The sequence below is a fragment of the Dermatophagoides farinae genome, chromosome 7 (assembly GCF_024713945.1).
Source record: "Dermatophagoides farinae isolate YC_2012a chromosome 7, ASM2471394v1, whole genome shotgun sequence".
NCBI classification, from domain to species: Eukaryota; Metazoa; Arthropoda; class Arachnida; order Sarcoptiformes; family Pyroglyphidae; genus Dermatophagoides; species Dermatophagoides farinae.
The window spans coordinates 1502176-1518126 of NC_134683.1; the positions used below are offsets into that span (position 1 = coordinate 1502176).

The 15951-nt window shown below is 29.6% G+C and overlaps 5 protein-coding genes across 6 annotated transcripts; 2 read left to right on the forward strand and 3 right to left on the reverse strand.

The window, feature by feature from the left end:
• Positions 1-5172: 5172 nt before the first annotated feature.
• On the reverse strand, positions 5173-7942 carry LOC124497333 (uncharacterized). Its single transcript, XM_075732830.1, has 2 exons — positions 7266-7942; positions 5173-7173 (listed from the first exon to the last, which is right to left on the reverse strand). Exon 2 carries the CDS (start codon positions 6543-6545, stop codon positions 5379-5381), a length of 1167 nt encoding a protein of 388 aa, XP_075588945.1. The 5' UTR covers positions 6546-7173; positions 7266-7942; the 3' UTR covers positions 5173-5378.
• Positions 7943-8780: 838 nt separating this feature from the next.
• On the forward strand, positions 8781-10190 carry LOC124497337 (uncharacterized). Its single transcript, XM_047061002.2, has 3 exons — positions 8781-9194; positions 9272-9981; positions 10059-10190. Exons 1-3 carry the CDS (start codon positions 8954-8956, stop codon positions 10110-10112), a joined length of 1005 nt encoding a protein of 334 aa, XP_046916958.2. The 5' UTR covers positions 8781-8953; the 3' UTR covers positions 10113-10190.
• A 1299-nt stretch (positions 10191-11489) lies between these two features.
• Positions 11490-13325, forward strand: LOC124497331 (S-adenosylmethionine synthase). The gene is made up of 3 exons (XM_047060992.2): positions 11490-11960; positions 12025-12884; positions 12958-13325. The coding sequence occupies exons 1-3, from the start codon at positions 11771-11773 to the stop codon at positions 13192-13194; spliced, it is 1287 nt and encodes a 428-aa protein (XP_046916948.1). The 5' UTR covers positions 11490-11770; the 3' UTR covers positions 13195-13325.
• Positions 13326-13336: 11 nt separating this feature from the next.
• On the reverse strand, positions 13337-14585 carry LOC124497336 (pyrroline-5-carboxylate reductase 3). The gene is made up of 2 exons (XM_047061001.2): positions 13796-14585; positions 13337-13734 (listed from the first exon to the last, which is right to left on the reverse strand). Exons 1-2 carry the CDS (start codon positions 14435-14437, stop codon positions 13447-13449), a joined length of 930 nt encoding a protein of 309 aa, XP_046916957.1. The 5' UTR covers positions 14438-14585; the 3' UTR covers positions 13337-13446.
• Positions 14586-14618: 33 nt separating this feature from the next.
• LOC124497338 (uncharacterized) lies at positions 14619-15918 on the reverse strand. Of its 2 annotated transcripts, XM_047061004.2 has the most exons (2): positions 15520-15918; positions 14619-15315 (listed from the first exon to the last, which is right to left on the reverse strand). In XM_047061004.2, exon 2 carries the CDS (start codon positions 15230-15232, stop codon positions 14774-14776), a length of 459 nt encoding a protein of 152 aa, XP_046916960.1. In that variant the 5' UTR covers positions 15233-15315; positions 15520-15918; the 3' UTR covers positions 14619-14773. The 2 variants fall into 2 exon arrangements, with proteins under 2 accessions (XP_046916960.1, XP_046916959.1); XM_047061003.2 differs by lacking the exon at positions 15520-15918 and having other exon boundaries at positions 14619-15483.
• Between the last annotated feature and the right edge of the window lie 33 nt (positions 15919-15951).

The window sequence follows — 15951 nt, forward strand, 5'->3', positions numbered from 1 at the left end:
ACGGCAACAACTACAATGATCATTGATGATGATGATGATGATGATGATGATAAGTGTAGGACAGAAACGACATTTTGACAAACGAAGCGAATAGTTGAATGAATCACATCATCAACAACAACAACAACAACAACAGCAACAACAAAGAAAAGAATTGTAAAGCCAATTCTTTCAAAACTGATTCCGGAACAATGGACACAAGAAAAAAATGACCAATGATTGTTGTAAATGAATATTATCAATGAAATCATCATACAAATGTAACGAAATTGATTCAATTTCATCATTTTTAATCGATACAATTTTCATTGTTGTTATGATGATGATGATGATTCAAAAAATTCTTTGCTAATAATTCAACCAATCAATGATTAGATGCGCAAATAATGATGCGTCGATTATTCTTATGCATAAATGACGCCCACACACACACACACACACATTGGATTTTGATATTGAAATGATTTCAATCGATATCATCACCATTTGATAGTACGGGTTGTTTTTTTTTTTTTTTTGTTGTTCTGGGTCGATCAGAAATTCACAATGAGACACACAGATACATACATAGAAAATTCAACAAACAGTTTTTTTTTCAGTGAACAGAAAAAAAAATTACCAGTATCCACAAAACGAATCTGGTTTATAGTCGACCAAAATTCTTCGTCTTGTATAAGCAAACAATAAAAAATGATACATGTGTTTTTTTTCTTTCTTCTGGATGCATCAATTTCTTGATCAACAACAACAACAACAACGAAAAAAAAGGAACAACAACGATGATCTATGGATTGAATTGTAAATCAATAACAAACACAAACCAAAAAAAAAAGAATAAATCGACAACAGCAACAACGATGAACGATTCTTGTCGAAGATTCTTCTTCGTCGTTGGTAGTGATTTTTTTTTGTTGCTACTGTTGCTGTAGTTGCATTTGTTGACGAGAATCGCGAATCGGGGAAAAAACATTCCCGAACATTGCGCCAGCAAAAAAAAACCGGAATGATTGATGAGTGCTCATCATCATCATCATCATCCAGAAGAAAAAGGAAAAACCATCGACTTGGTTGTCGTTGTCGTTGTCGTTGTTATTGTTGTTGTTGTAGTTGTCGACGTTATATTGTTGTTACTGAAAACGATCCAAAAGATTTTCATTTTCAACTAGAAAAAAAAATTTCGTTCCAATAAAAAGAATTGAGACATTTTATACATTATCATAATTCTTGTTGTCATCATCATTGCCATTGTCATTGTCGTTGATCATGATCATGATGATGAAGGCGATGGATAATGTTGTTGTTGTACACGACAAACAAGCAAGCCATGCAAAGAATTTTTCTGTGATTTTAGAATCTGCTTTTTTTGGCCATATATAATCAGAACAAATTCGTTTTTTTTTTGTTTGAAAAAAAAACTTTTTTTCACGGACAAATATTATTACCATGTTGATGAGGATGATGATCATCATTTATGAATCATCATCATCATTCATTATGTTTTCAATTAAAAACAAAATAAAAAGATTTTTCACAACTTTGAATTTTCTAACCAGAAACTTTTTCAAAACAAAAGATCACCATCATTCTTAATGTTTTCACACACACACACACAGACACACATTGTTTTCCGGTTACATGTTATCATCGCTTTTTTTCTGGTGTTCGGTTCGTTGATTTTTAAATTTGAATTTAATTTCAATCGTCATCATTTTTTTTCTGTTTCATTTCGATAGGAAAAGTGTGAAATGTTTCAAATGGCTCAAAAAAAAATTATGGTTTTTTTTTTGTCTCGACACTCATTGAACTCAAAACTGCAAGAAGAAAGAACACTTAAAAGCTTTCAGAGAATTTTAAAGTATAAAATTCTTCAAATGTGCCGGAGAAACCAGAGAGGAAAAAAACTCGGAACCAAAAAAAACAAAAAAAAAACATATGACTAGGGCATGAAAAGAAACATTTAATCTACTTCAATCTTGTGCTTGTGGTCAGAATTCTGACCACTAAATCAATAAAATGTCGAAACATTATTATTATTATTATTCAATGATAATGATGGATTGGCCATTAAAATGATGTGTGTGTGTGTGTAGTGGAAATGAACTTCCGATAAAAGTGAAACGGAAAAAATTTCCAAAAACTTTCTCATTCTGTAATAAAGTTGAAAGTTTTTCATTTCATTTCAAATGAATTTCTGACATTTCGACAGTTTCCATATCATAGGGCAAAAAAAAATCTCAACTTTGGTCATTCGAGCAGAGAAAGAATTTTTTTTTTTTTGGTCTGTTTTAAACATTCAGCAATTTTTTTTCTGATTCTATCGTTTTGTCATTCTTGTCAACAACAACAACAACGACAACAACAACGACAACAACCAAAAAGTCATCAAAGATCATGATGACATTATTGCTGATGTTTATTTGATGATTTCATTCTCGTAATCATCATCATCATCATCATTATCAAACATTCAGATACAAATTGATTCAGAAACAACAAACAAGATTTAGGATGTTCCACCACCACCACCACCGCAACCAGAGTTTAAAGTTCAAAATCAATATTCACCAAAAAAAAAAAAAAAAAAAAAAAAAAGAAGAAACAATTGTTTTCAACGAACGAAAAAACAAAATTCCTGATTCTGTATTTTATTTCATTTTATTTTTTTTCGGGTTATAGCTAGAATCGAGAATTGAATACAAATTCTCTATCTATCTATGTGTGTGTGTGTGTGTCTGTTTGTATTTTCTTAAATTCGACATTTATTACAAATGATAATGATCATAGACGAATGTTGTTGGAAACATTCTTGCCAGATTTGTTTTGTTTTCGAATGATGTACCAAAATTGCTTGTGTGTGTGTGTTTAAAATCGGAAAAAAATATGAAATTCAACAAACACACACACACACACAGCTTGATTTTTTTTGTCTCATTTCCACCAACATTGATCCGTGTGGAAAGTTTCCAAATAAAAAAAAATCTGAAATGAAATGGAATGGTTTCAACAAACGATTAACGACAACAACATAAGGAAAAGAATAACAAGATCAACAACAAAAAACAAAATCGACAACTACAAAAATATAACCAATTTGTGTGTATGTATTATATATATAGAATGAAACTTCGATTGATCAAAAACATTTGTGAACAACATTTGAGTAGGTTCAGTAGTTCCGGCAGACAAAGTAAAAATAGTTTACTGTGATTTTTTTTTGTTGTTGTGTAACAGAAAGAGAAAAAATTCTTTTTTCGCCGCCATTGTTGTAGTGTAGATATATATTTCCGATAAATTAAATCGATTTTTTTCCCACTGGTTTCGATTTCGATTCATTGTGTGTGTGTGTGTGTGTGATGATTTTGATTTCAAATGACAGGCTGACGATTGAATTGAATTGAAGAATCAAGAATTGTCGAACATTGGATTCAATTCTATACACATTGTATTCATGTCAAGATTTGTTCAAGATATTTTTTTCTCCCAGATTTGAAATGAATATATTCTTCTTTTGTTCACGTTTCAACAACAAAAAAAAAACATTTATCCACTGATGTCCATCTTTGTCGTTATGGTTGAAATATGGCTCGAGGACCAAAATTTGAGATTCAAGAAGTCAAGTCAAAATCCTGCAACACACACACACATGGTTTATCATCATGGATCTATATGACCAAAAGAGATGTTGAATAATGTCTCAACAATTAATTTCCGAAACAACTGAGAATCTTAAGAAAGAAAAAAAAATCGAGAACAAGGAAGCGACGAGAAAAAAACCGATTACTTACTTGATGTGGTGTTCATTCTACTCATTGTAAATCTATAGGGTCGTCGTTGTATTCGTGCCACATGTATAAATATCGACCAATGGTCGCGTTCACTATTCGGTCATTATTATTATTCTACGATACTCCGAATGTGTTGTATTAATCAATTAAGCGATTGTTCACCATATAATGAATTGATGAAACAAAATTGAATGCTAACAATACAGAATCGAACAAATACAATGTCATTTAGCTGAAAATATCGATCTTTGATTTTGTTGATGATGATGATGATGATGATGATGATTATAATAACGATGATGATGATGATGATGATGATGATACGAGCAAGTTGATCAATTTCAATAAATGACTTTTTCACTTTCTCTTACAGATGAGAAATGTTTTTCTTTTCTTTTCTTTTCCTTTATTTCCAATTCCAACAACAACATTGAAAAAAATGAGTCCAAAACATAATGAGAAAAATCTGTTTCATAAACTTTTTTTTTCTCTTCTGATGATTCTATTAGTTAAGAAAAAAAGAAAAAAAAACGAAAAATTTAATGAAATTCATTTTTTTCTCCTGTTATCGTGTATTGGTATAGAATTTGGAATTTGGAATCCATGTCATTTAAAAAAAAACTTACGATTTCATATTTAGATGCCAAGAATTTTGACCCGAATCTTTTTTTTTTTTCTGGATATTCTTCCATCTCCACTTGATCATTGTATAATTGAATTATATAAAAAGAATAAATCAAATTAGATAGATGAGCGGCGACATTTTTTTTCTTTGGGCTTCGATTTTGATGACATACAGACATTGGAATGTTTGTCTGTTTGTTTGTTTTGATTGTTTCGCATACACACACACACACGAAGCAATCTAATTACAAATGGACATTCAAGTTCGAATGTGTGTCGTTGAAGTTATTTTTTTTTTTGTTCGATATTTTTTTGGCTAGATAATCGTTGATATTGTTGATGACCAATTTCATTTGATTGTTTTCGGAATTTTGGTTATTCTTGTTGTTGTTGTTTGTGATGTCAAAATCATTATTGTTTTTTGAACCGAAATTAATAATAACGTTATATAAAACATTTGTGAATGTATGCTGATGATGTTAATGATCCACGAAAAATGATTTCCACACACACACACACATACACAGAGATAAAACATTTGTAATCTTTTATTTTGATTTACGCAATATAATCATTAGCATTGAATATAAATGATGATTATTCATTATACATCGATTATCACAATGGTAAAAAAAAAAATTTTTTTTTTGCCTTTAATCGTTAATCAATGAATACAAAATTGTTAACACAAATCAGATTTATTAAATGAAAAAAATTGCATTTTACGCCATCTGTCAACAGTAATTCTAAATATAACATTGAATTTTCTATTATTTGCCAATAGGTGGCGGGAATATAGTCATTTTATTGGGGAAAAAATTCAAAAAAAAACCGAAAAAAAAAACAAAACAAACGAAAACAATTGTTGAAAGCTAAAGTGGATAAAATGTGACTAAAATTTACAATAAATGTGGGAGTAAATAAGATTCAAAGATTCTTGTTAGAAACGGAATGTTGAAAGAAATAGATTCATGGAATCAATGAATTTCGAGCACAACTTTGGCTCATCACAATTGTTGTTGCAATACGATTACTATGATCATTCTGGCCATTTGTTGACAATAATCGTTGATTACCATTATCATCATCATCATTATTATTATCAACATTTATTTGTCGTTGATCATTCATCGATGTATCAGTTCCGTCTGTATTGGACAATTCATTCATTTCGATTGCATGACCATTTGGTATGATTCGAACATGATCAACAGGATGATGATTATTTTGTTGACCATTCAATTGTTGTTGTTGTTGTTGTTGTTGTTGTTGATATTGAACATATGGATGTCCATGAATTCTAGCTGGATATCGTCGTAATAATAATGTGTAAATAAATACCAATATGGTTTCAATAAAACTAATAATAACTTCGATTAGATCGGTTTTTGTCATCCAATCTAATAATTGTTCAGCATCCATTTTTTTGATTTCATGATGAAAACGTTCTGCATTCGTAAGGGAACGATATTTAAACCATTCAAATTCGTCATTATTTTCGAAAATAAATTGCCGTAAACGTAATAATAATGATACAAATGTTAGTATGGCAAAACAAAAAATGGGACAAAAACGTTCCTGTTCAATAATGTAAACATATATTACACAGTAAAGAATTTCAACGAGAATAATTCCGGCCACAATTGTCATGGATAATACTTTAACTTGATTATTATTCACTGTTGTATCGCCAAAGGAATGTGTCATATCTGATTCCATTGTTAGATTTGGATTTTCAAATGATTCATCTGGAATATCATCAGGTAGAATTTGTGCTTCAGCTTTCGGCATACGTTGTTGTTGTTTTGTTGTTTGATTTCCAGCAGCTACCACAGTATTATCAGTAGTGTTAATCGGTATTATCATTTCTTCGATGGGAATTTCTTCATCCACATTTGTTGGTATGAGAATTCCTTCATCATCATCATCATGATGATGATGATAATGGACATCATTACTAATTGAATGTAAATTATTTTCATATTGATAATGTAATTCAACATAACGTCGGATATAATATTGTTTTATAATCAATAATTCAATCACCGTATATAATAGGAACAAGAATATTGTGATGATCAATGAAAATTTTATATAACGACTTAAATGGTATGGATTCATTTTGAATGGCAACATGATAATTCTATAGATTTTCGATCATTAAAATTACGATGAATGAAAAACGATGAAAATACGATTTTTTTTTTTTGGTTTTGTTTTGTTTTGTTTTGTTTGTTTGCATACACCACCACAAAGTTCAACCTGAATAACAACAATCAGGTTTATATTATGTAGTTGTTCTCATTTTTTCTTATGAATCATCATCATCATCATCATCATCATTGATCATTGAATGTTTGAGAAAATAGCAACAGCAAAAAAAAAAAAAATATTCATTCAAGCAAGTCGATTGTCGAAAAAAAGGGCGTTGGACTTGATTTTTGTTTTTGAACAAAAAAAAACGTATAATGTCATCAACCGTATTTTTTTTATTACTATTATGACATAAGGCGGTAATCGACGATAACTGCAAGCAAACAAACAAAAAATGTAGCAGCATGTAACAAACGAAAAAAATAAATAAACAAAACAAAATTCTTCCAATTTTCGTTATTAATGATGATGATGATGATGATCCATGATGGTATTTGTTCAGACAAATTCAAATGAATTATTTGATAAAGTATATGAGAATAAAGTGAAAAATATAATACGCAAGTACCGGATAACTGTGCATACAGGTAAATGAACTCGAAACTGGCAACTGGAAGAAAAAGAAGAAGAAGAATAAAAATTGACATTTAAAATGCAATAATAATAATAACCGTAGTGTACAAGAAAAAAAAACCCACGTACCTATGAATCCAATTAAATCATCTAGAACATTTGGAATAACATTTTTTTTTTCATTCGCTTGCCATTCAAAATCCTTTAATAGCCAATATAGGTTTGTTTATGTCTCTCTCTCTTTCTCTTTCTCTTTTTCGAAGATGAACGTGGCTCAATCGTATGGCTCCCTGTTGTTTAACATCATTTATTCATGATTATCATTTGAAGGATTCAATGCTTCTACGACATAGTAATGAATACGAAAACAACAACAACACAGAAACAGGTTCTTGGGTTTTTCATTTCATTCATTCATTCAGGTGTTTATTTACAAATATATGAAAATGATCAGAAAATGTGTGTTATGAGAATTTAGAGTAATAACACAAGTATTACATACGTTTGATTTACGTTTTTTTTTTTTGGATCTATCACCAAATGATGAAGATGTTTCGTAATCTAAAAATGGGGTGGAAAAATTGATCGAAAAAAAGAACATTTTTCAGTGCGTTTGGTTTTTGTCGTTTTTTTTTTACGAAAAAAAAAATTTATTTAGATCGATCGAATGAATAACATCATCATCAACAACAAAACTCATTATTTCAATGTCAACTTTTTCTTGATTCTATAATTAATGTTTCGAAATATTCAATAATAATAATAATGATAATGAATGTTTTTATGTAATCATCTGGCCTAATTATCATCATGATGATCATCATTAGTTTTTTTTTTGTATTTGATGAATCGTTTTTTGTTTCTTATTGATTATCATTATTATTGTCATTCTTTGTATTCTATATCCATGAAGCGCGGAATAAATTTACTTTTTCTGTGTGTACTTAATATTTTTTTTTTTTTTAGTTAGAAAACTTTTTGACAAGTTTTTTTATTGTCTTTCTTGATGATTGATTTTTATATAGTTATGATGGAAATTTTTTATTTCTTTTTTTTTTTTGATCATTTTAGAAACAATAAATCGATCAAAAAAAAATATGTTTTCAAAGATATGAACATTTTTTTTCCGGTGAAAATACACAGTTGAAAAAAACGACAACAATAGTTTTCTTCGTTTCCTCATTACCGGAGAATTTTCATTAGTTGATTTTTCATCATAAAACCAGAGTTTTGTCCCTATTTCGTCCCTATTCGATGATTTTCCATTTAAATTGTTTTTTTATGTTTTTCGATACATTCGATCATCATCATTTGGAATAATTTCTTCATTTGATAAACAACTAGCTCTTTGGAAGAGAATTGAATTTTTTTTTTTGTAATTTCAAACGATGGCAAATGGAAAAATTATGGATATGATCACCATGATTATGGTGATCATACGTGATAATATCTTCTCCATAAGAATGGTATTTACGAATATGACTAAAATCCTTTATCCATTCATACTATGTGAAAGGATGGATTTTTTGAAAAAATATTTCAATTCATACATTGATGGTAGAGAATGTAAACAAAAAATTATTCATAATTCAATTGGTAAACAATTTCATTTTGAATGGACAACAACATTATTGAAATCATCATCATCATCATCATCATCATCATCATGTCATCAACATCGAAATTGTCACATTTGTTCAACTATCGGATTGATTCAATTAACTTTAATCGTTGCTATAATAAAAAATACATATGAAAATTTCTTTACTCAAAGAGATTTTATTGGCCATTATGTAAATGGCAACTTAATAGCTATCATGCATTTGGATCGTATTGCCAGTTTATTTGCTAGCATGTTATTATTGAAATCAATTTCATTTCATCATAGACTTTATTATGCAAATCCAGCCATAACCATATTGAATAATGTATTATTTAATAATAATCAAAAATATTTTCATCCACCATATCGTTATCGATTGAAAATGGCATCCATTGTTGTTAGAAATATGACACAAAAGGTTATTAATTCATTTGTATCATTTATCATCATGCTCAGTAAGTATAATTATTGAATATATAATATTACTATCCACTATTGATTGATTCTATTTATTCTACACATACACACACAGATTTGACAATATTAATGATGGATTTAACAACATTAATATTCATTTATAATAATTGGAATTATTTACCCACCATTGATATTGAAATTATTGGCAATTTATATCGTTACATGACAATGATTATAATGTTTTTATATTGGAAAATGTTTGAATTATCAATAATATTCTGTGCATATTGTAATACATTAATGGCCACATGTGTATTGTCATACTTGATTATATTCTATATAAATGTTTGGCAAACAGAACAATTATTGATTGATGATTATAAACAAATGAAAATGATGCCACGAAAATTGATATTATTTCAACATTTTAATACAGAAAATTTACGTTTACTTTGTTCTGGCCGTGTATATTCTGAAGCATTACTAGAATTCTTAATCCTAAACATTCCAGTCAATTGTTATTTGATTTTAATCACTATTTCAGGCACTGTTGAAGGATTTTCCAATCTATTCATAATCACAATGATTACACAACAATTATTAGGTCTTTTTGTTTTTCATTTAATGTTTGCCATTTGTAATAGTAAATTTCAAGATTCATCCATTCTATTCATTAAACAATTGATTCATTCACATCGATTCATGCAAAAACGATTGCCCATATTGGTTAAACTATCAAATTATGGCCAAGCATTTCATACGAAAAATAAATATGGCTTTACATATGGTAAATTAGGATTGATTACCATTCAAGAATTTGTAATGGTAAGAATAATTGGTTTTATAATAGAATATATTTTAAATTTACATTTGGATTTTTTTTTATTTTCTATCTTTTACAGTTTCTTTTGCTTTATTTGGAATTTTTCATGTTCATTTATAAACATACAACATGACAGCCATTTGGTTTTGTATTGATAAATTGCATAAATTTTTTTTTTTAGAAATAGTTTATCACTGAGATTTGATATTCACCAGAAAAGCAAAAAAAAAAAAAAAAACGATTCACATCAAATGCGTGTTATGATTAGATTTAATTTAGTAAAATAAAATTTGCTGATTTATGAGTCGATTGTAATAAATTGATTATTTCCAATTCCGGTTCAATTTGATTTTCTCTCTCTCTCACTCTTTTTTTAAAATTCAAATCATTATCATTATCATCATCATCATCATCATCATTGATGTAAATTGATAGACAAACAAACAAATGGAAAAAAAATGACTAAAGAAAATATATTTCATCGAGCCAAAAATGTGCCTGAAACGTGTCGATCAGAGAAAATGAGAGATCACCATGATGATGATGATGATGATGATGATGATAAAAAACAACGATTATGAATTTGGAAAACGACCAAATATTTTTTTTTCTTTTTATTTTCGATTTCGACCAATCAATTTTTATATATGGATCATCAGCGCTGATTGATGATGACGATGATTGACATAAGGAAAACATCATCCATTCATTTGTTTTATTTCGAGGTCAAATCCTGGGTCAAGAACATATGTTGTACATTTTTTTCATTCACAGATAAACAAAACAAAAAAACATTGAATGGTATCCATCATTTTAATTGAATTTATTTTTATCATCATCATCATCATTGATGATTTTTCTGGAATTTATTTTGTCAACATACCATTTGGATGCCATTTTATCATCGAACAAAGTCTTTATTTTTTTTTTGTTCGTTTATTTTAAAATGAACCATTTTTTTTCCACACATTTTCACTGATCTTTATACAATGACTTAGCATAAAAAAGAAATGGCGCGAACCATAAAGTAAATGATGAATGAATGTTTACTACACACAAGTGTTCGAAGTTTGAAATTCGTATGTTTCATTCATCAAAGCAGAGAGAAAAAACGTATCGGAAAGAGTTCAAATTAATATTTTTTCTTGTCCTTATAGACAGATGGTTATTGGTTTTCATGGTATTGATTTTGGAATTTGGACTTTATCATACATTTGTGATTCGAATAAAATGATGAAATTTGGTGGTGATTGCCTATCAACAACGGAAAAAAAATCGTATGTTTTTTTTCTTTTAGCTTTTTTTTTTGTTTTGTTTTAAAGATTTGATAGAAAAAAAATTGATAAAAATCTTTCTTTGATTACATATCAATCATTGATTGAATGGACTATAGTGTGAATGAATGTGTGGGAGGAATTTGGGAAAAAAAATCGAACCATACTTTTTTTTTGTTCTTTATCAAAATCGATACGAATCTTGGATATAAAAATGTGAAAATTCATCGAAAATTGAACATGTGGATATATCAATTTTTTTTGTCCATCATTTTTTTTAGGTCGTCATTGTAGCCGATTTCATTTTTCACATCAACACACGAATCATTTGAGTTCTAGAAATTTCGAATTTATTTCAATTCTTTGATTGTTGTTGTTGTTGTTTTTTTTTTTGGTGGGGAATTTACATTTTTCATCACTTTGGAATTTACAATAAAAACAAATTTTGAGTGATTTTCAAATTTTTCATTCATTCATTGATTAAAACTGCCACAAAGTATCTATTTTTTTGAAGAAAATGTCGATTGCAGAACAACAACAACAACAACAACAATCATCAAATGGTGATCATGGTGATTCCAATACACCAATTACCAATGGTCATGATGATGGTAACATTAATATTATGGTCGATTCGAATAATAATCATCAACAACCGGAAGAAGTGTTTCTATTCACATCTGAATCGGTTGGTGAAGGACATCCAGGTTAGTAATGATAATAATTCGCGTACGATATATAACCTCTAACCTTTTTCTGTTTTGTTTATAGATAAAATGTGTGATCAAATTAGTGATGCTGTATTGAGTGCATTCTTGCGATTAGATCCAAATGCAAAAGTTGCATGTGAAACAATCACAAAAACCGGAATGATTATGGTTTTTGGTGAAATAACATCATCAGCACATATTGATTATCAGGATGTTGTACGACAAACAGTAAAACGTATTGGTTATGATTCAAGTGAAAAAGGTTTCGATTATAAAACCTGTAATGTATTGGTAGCCATTGAACAACAATCATCAGAAATTGCATCTGGTGTTCATTATGAACGTTCCGAAGAGGATATTGGTGCCGGTGATCAAGGTATAATGTTTGGTTATGCAACCAATGAAACAGAAGAATGTATGCCATTGACCGTTGTACTTGCACATCAAATTAATGCAAAATTAGCCGAATTACGACGATCAGGTGATCTGTGGTGGGCACGACCTGATTCTAAATCACAGGTTACATGTGAATATCATATTATCAATGGTCGAACAATTCCAACACGTGTTCATACGGTCGTAGTGTCAACACAACATTCAGAAAAAATTGGTTTAGATGAATTACGACGTGAAGTAAAAGATAAAATCATCAAATCTGTCATTCCGGAACGATTATTGGACGAGAAAACACGTTATTACATTAATCCATGTGGTAATTTTATTCTTGGTGGTCCATACAGTGACGCTGGTTTAACTGGCCGTAAAATTATTGTCGATACATATGGTGGTTGGGGTGCACATGGTGGTGGTGCATTCAGCGGTAAAGATCCATCCAAAGTGGATCGTTCAGCTGCTTATGCTGCAAGATGGGTGGCTAAAAGCTTGGTCAAAGCTGGTCTATGTAGTCGATGTTTGGTTCAGGTATGTGTGTGTGTGTGTACCAGCAATTTAAGAATAACTAACTATTGCCTTTTTTCCCAAAAAAAACATCTAGATTTCATATGCAATCGGCGTTGCTCAACCAATTTCAATTACAATCATGGATTATGGTACTGGAAAAAAATCAACAAAAGAATTATTACAAATTGTTAAGAATAATTTCGATCTTCGTCCCGGAATGATTATTAAGGAATTGAATCTACATGCACCAATCTATGATCAAATCGGTGCATATGGACATTTTGGTCGTGATGATTTTACATGGGAACAGCCAAAAAAATTAGTTTACTGATATAAAATTCGATTTTATCGATTCATTCGAATTCTGATTGTTTTCAATATTATCGTTATCGATATTATTATTATAAAATTATTAATTTTTTTCAATTTTACTAATAAAATCTCTTTGCAAAGAAAAAAAAACACAATTGAACTTTCGAACAAAAATTTTAATTCAAAAAAAAAAAAAAAAATTTCAATCAACAACACACACACATGCACACATACAACCAATTAGAATTCACATTCGATTCTAATTCATTAATCAATCAGTAGTTCCGGTTGTGGCCATTTGATTTGCACGTTGAAATGCTGCATCCACAGCACTACAAATACATGAATGAACTTTACCCTTTTCCAATGTCATTAGGCCATAGACAGCACCGCCGGATGGACTACATGCTTCATCTTTTAAAAAATCAGAATTCTTTCCCGATGAAAATAATGTTTGTGCAACTGAAGAGATCATTTTAGCTGTCAATTTTGTTGCATTATTTCTTGCCATTCCTAATTTAACACCACCATCAGACATTGCTTTTAGAAATTCAAGAGACTAGGAAAAAAAACCATTATTAAGAGATTTCAGTGAAAAAAAAATCAAGAAAAATACATACAAATGCAATTCCAGCACCAGCAATAATGCAGCAAATATCCATCATATCTGCTGAAAGATATTCCAATTTTGATACCCGTGAAAGTAAATCACGTACTGGTTCAGCTAGATTTGTACTATCGGGTTCAACATCAAAATAACAATTACCAGCACCAAATGCAACCGATGGACTAATAACACAACGATGAAATTTTATCGTATATTTTGCCGGATCTTCTGGATTCAATAAACAAAGTTTAATCTGATCGGTTGTAAATCCAAACACAACGGATAAAACATATGCTGGATGACGCATATTTGGAATGAAATTTGTTGTCAATGCAGCCGGTTGTGTACCACCAATACGATAAAGATTACGAATTACTTGTGGATTAACACAAATGAAAATGATATCACAATCATAACGACCAAATATATCAATATTTCGTTTAGTTGTTTTCAAGCCTTTATATTCCTCTTTAAGATGATCAGTATTCGTTGTACTAGGTGCCGATACATGAATACGTTGTGGTTCAACACGTCCATATTTCACTAGACCTTGAATGATTGCTTGAGTAATTTTACCTGCACCAATAAAACCAATTTTTGCTGCACCTGAATCGGCCATTTGACGATTTGAACTTTTACGTGATGTTCGTGCCATTGCTCTTCTCTAGCTTTTTCTACTTTTTTCTTTTTTCGATTGAAAAATTCACAAAAATTCGATATGGAAACAAACAAAAACTTTTTCGAGAAAAAAAAATAACAACTAATAAACACAAACAAACAAAAAACAAAAAACAAAAAAAAAGAATTGAAAAATTTACAATTTTGCGGCATTGTATTTATATGGAAATTTGTTGATTTTTTCGGTGAATTAAAAAATGATTAAATTTCATCGAATAAATCAATTTTTAATTCTTTATTTCGAACAGAAATCAAAAAAAATTTTTTTTGTTGTTGTTTACAAAATTTTTTGTTGTTGTTGTTGTTGTTTCCCTTAAAGTTTTTCCAATGCACGTTCATGATCATCTAGAAATGTTTCCATTGTTGGTTTTGGTTCACGTCTTATACGTAATTCTTGGCTAATCTTGAATTCTTTATCCTCTTCACGTTGCATTAAAAATTGAATAACGGATAATGTGGCCACAGCAAATGGAAATACAAAACAAACAATTGAACCACGTAGATATACATTAGCCAGTCCCCATACGGCAAACACATATGACAATATTGATAATGTAATCAATTGATATTGATTTTCAGCATGAATACCACGTACAATAAACATTAAACCAAGTAGATCGGCCACTATGACCGATGTAACTGTCCACCATTTCCATGTAGTGACCGCAGAATATCGACGAGCATTCTCATACGTTAGATTGTATTCCCAATCAGCTTGTTCGAAAATGAAAATAAAAATCCATACCGATGATACTAGATATGCGATTGCCATTACAAGATTAAAATATTTAACAAAACGATATTCAGCTGTACGTGCATCTTGTGCATCATGTTGATAACGATATGCATAATCAACTGGATCACCACGTGTTTTTGCAACCATTTTTTTTCGTTTTTCGTTTTTGTTGTTTCAAATCAACAAAAAAAAAACCACAAATCATGGATCGTTTACGAATGACAAACAAAACAACAATAATGTTGAAAACAAATTGGATAAAAAAAAATCCAATGAATCATAATTAGATGTGATGATCATAAAATTCATTGATGATTGCTTACATTTGATTGTTGATTTGACGACGACAACAGCACCAACAGCAACAGAAAAACATTGGCAACAAAAATTGCGGTCTTCTTTGATCCAGTATCATAAACTAATGATGATGATTTTTGATCATCATCAGTTACCCAGGTAACTACGTATCAATTTCCGGTTACCCGGTAAACTTAACATATGTATTCACGAGCACGCATACAAGAAAACAAACACAGAAAAAAACAAGAAGAAAACAATCAAAAGAAATTTTATCAGAAAAATTTTCAGAAAAAAATTTTCCGGTTCATCAATCATAATGAATCACGAATGTTTTGTTTGTTTGTTTTTTTTTTTTTTTTTTTTTTTTGAAAATCTATAGAGAGAAAAAAAAAGTTCAATCCATCATTATATCAGAATAATAATCAACAAATATAATCACTATATATATAGTGATG

Excerpts from the sequence above, each read along its gene's own strand:
- LOC124497333 (XM_075732830.1), bottom strand. The coding sequence starts at position 6,545 with ATGTTGCCATTCAAAATGAATCCATACCATTTAAGTCGTTATATAAAA.
- LOC124497337 (XM_047061002.2), top strand. The coding sequence starts at position 8,954 with ATGCATTTGGATCGTATTGCCAGTTTATTTGCTAGCATGTTATTATTG. Across the intron at positions 9,195-9,271 it reads ATCATTTATCATCATGCTCA|ATTTGACAATATTAATGATG; the intron begins GTAAGTATAATT and ends ATACACACACAG. Across the intron at positions 9,982-10,058 it reads CCATTCAAGAATTTGTAATG|TTTCTTTTGCTTTATTTGGA; the intron begins GTAAGAATAATT and ends TATCTTTTACAG.
- LOC124497331 (XM_047060992.2), top strand. The coding sequence starts at position 11,771 with ATGTCGATTGCAGAACAACAACAACAACAACAACAATCATCAAATGGT. Across the intron at positions 11,961-12,024 it reads GGTTGGTGAAGGACATCCAG|ATAAAATGTGTGATCAAATT; the intron begins GTTAGTAATGAT and ends TTTTGTTTATAG. Across the intron at positions 12,885-12,957 it reads GTAGTCGATGTTTGGTTCAG|ATTTCATATGCAATCGGCGT; the intron begins GTATGTGTGTGT and ends AAAAACATCTAG.
- LOC124497336 (XM_047061001.2), bottom strand. The coding sequence starts at position 14,437 with ATGGCACGAACATCACGTAAAAGTTCAAATCGTCAAATGGCCGATTCA. Across the intron at positions 13,735-13,795 it reads CTGGTGCTGGAATTGCATTT|TCTCTTGAATTTCTAAAAGC; the intron begins GTATGTATTTTT and ends TTTTTTTCCTAG.
- LOC124497338 (XM_047061003.2), bottom strand. The coding sequence starts at position 15,343 with ATGGTTGCAAAAACACGTGGTGATCCAGTTGATTATGCATATCGTTAT.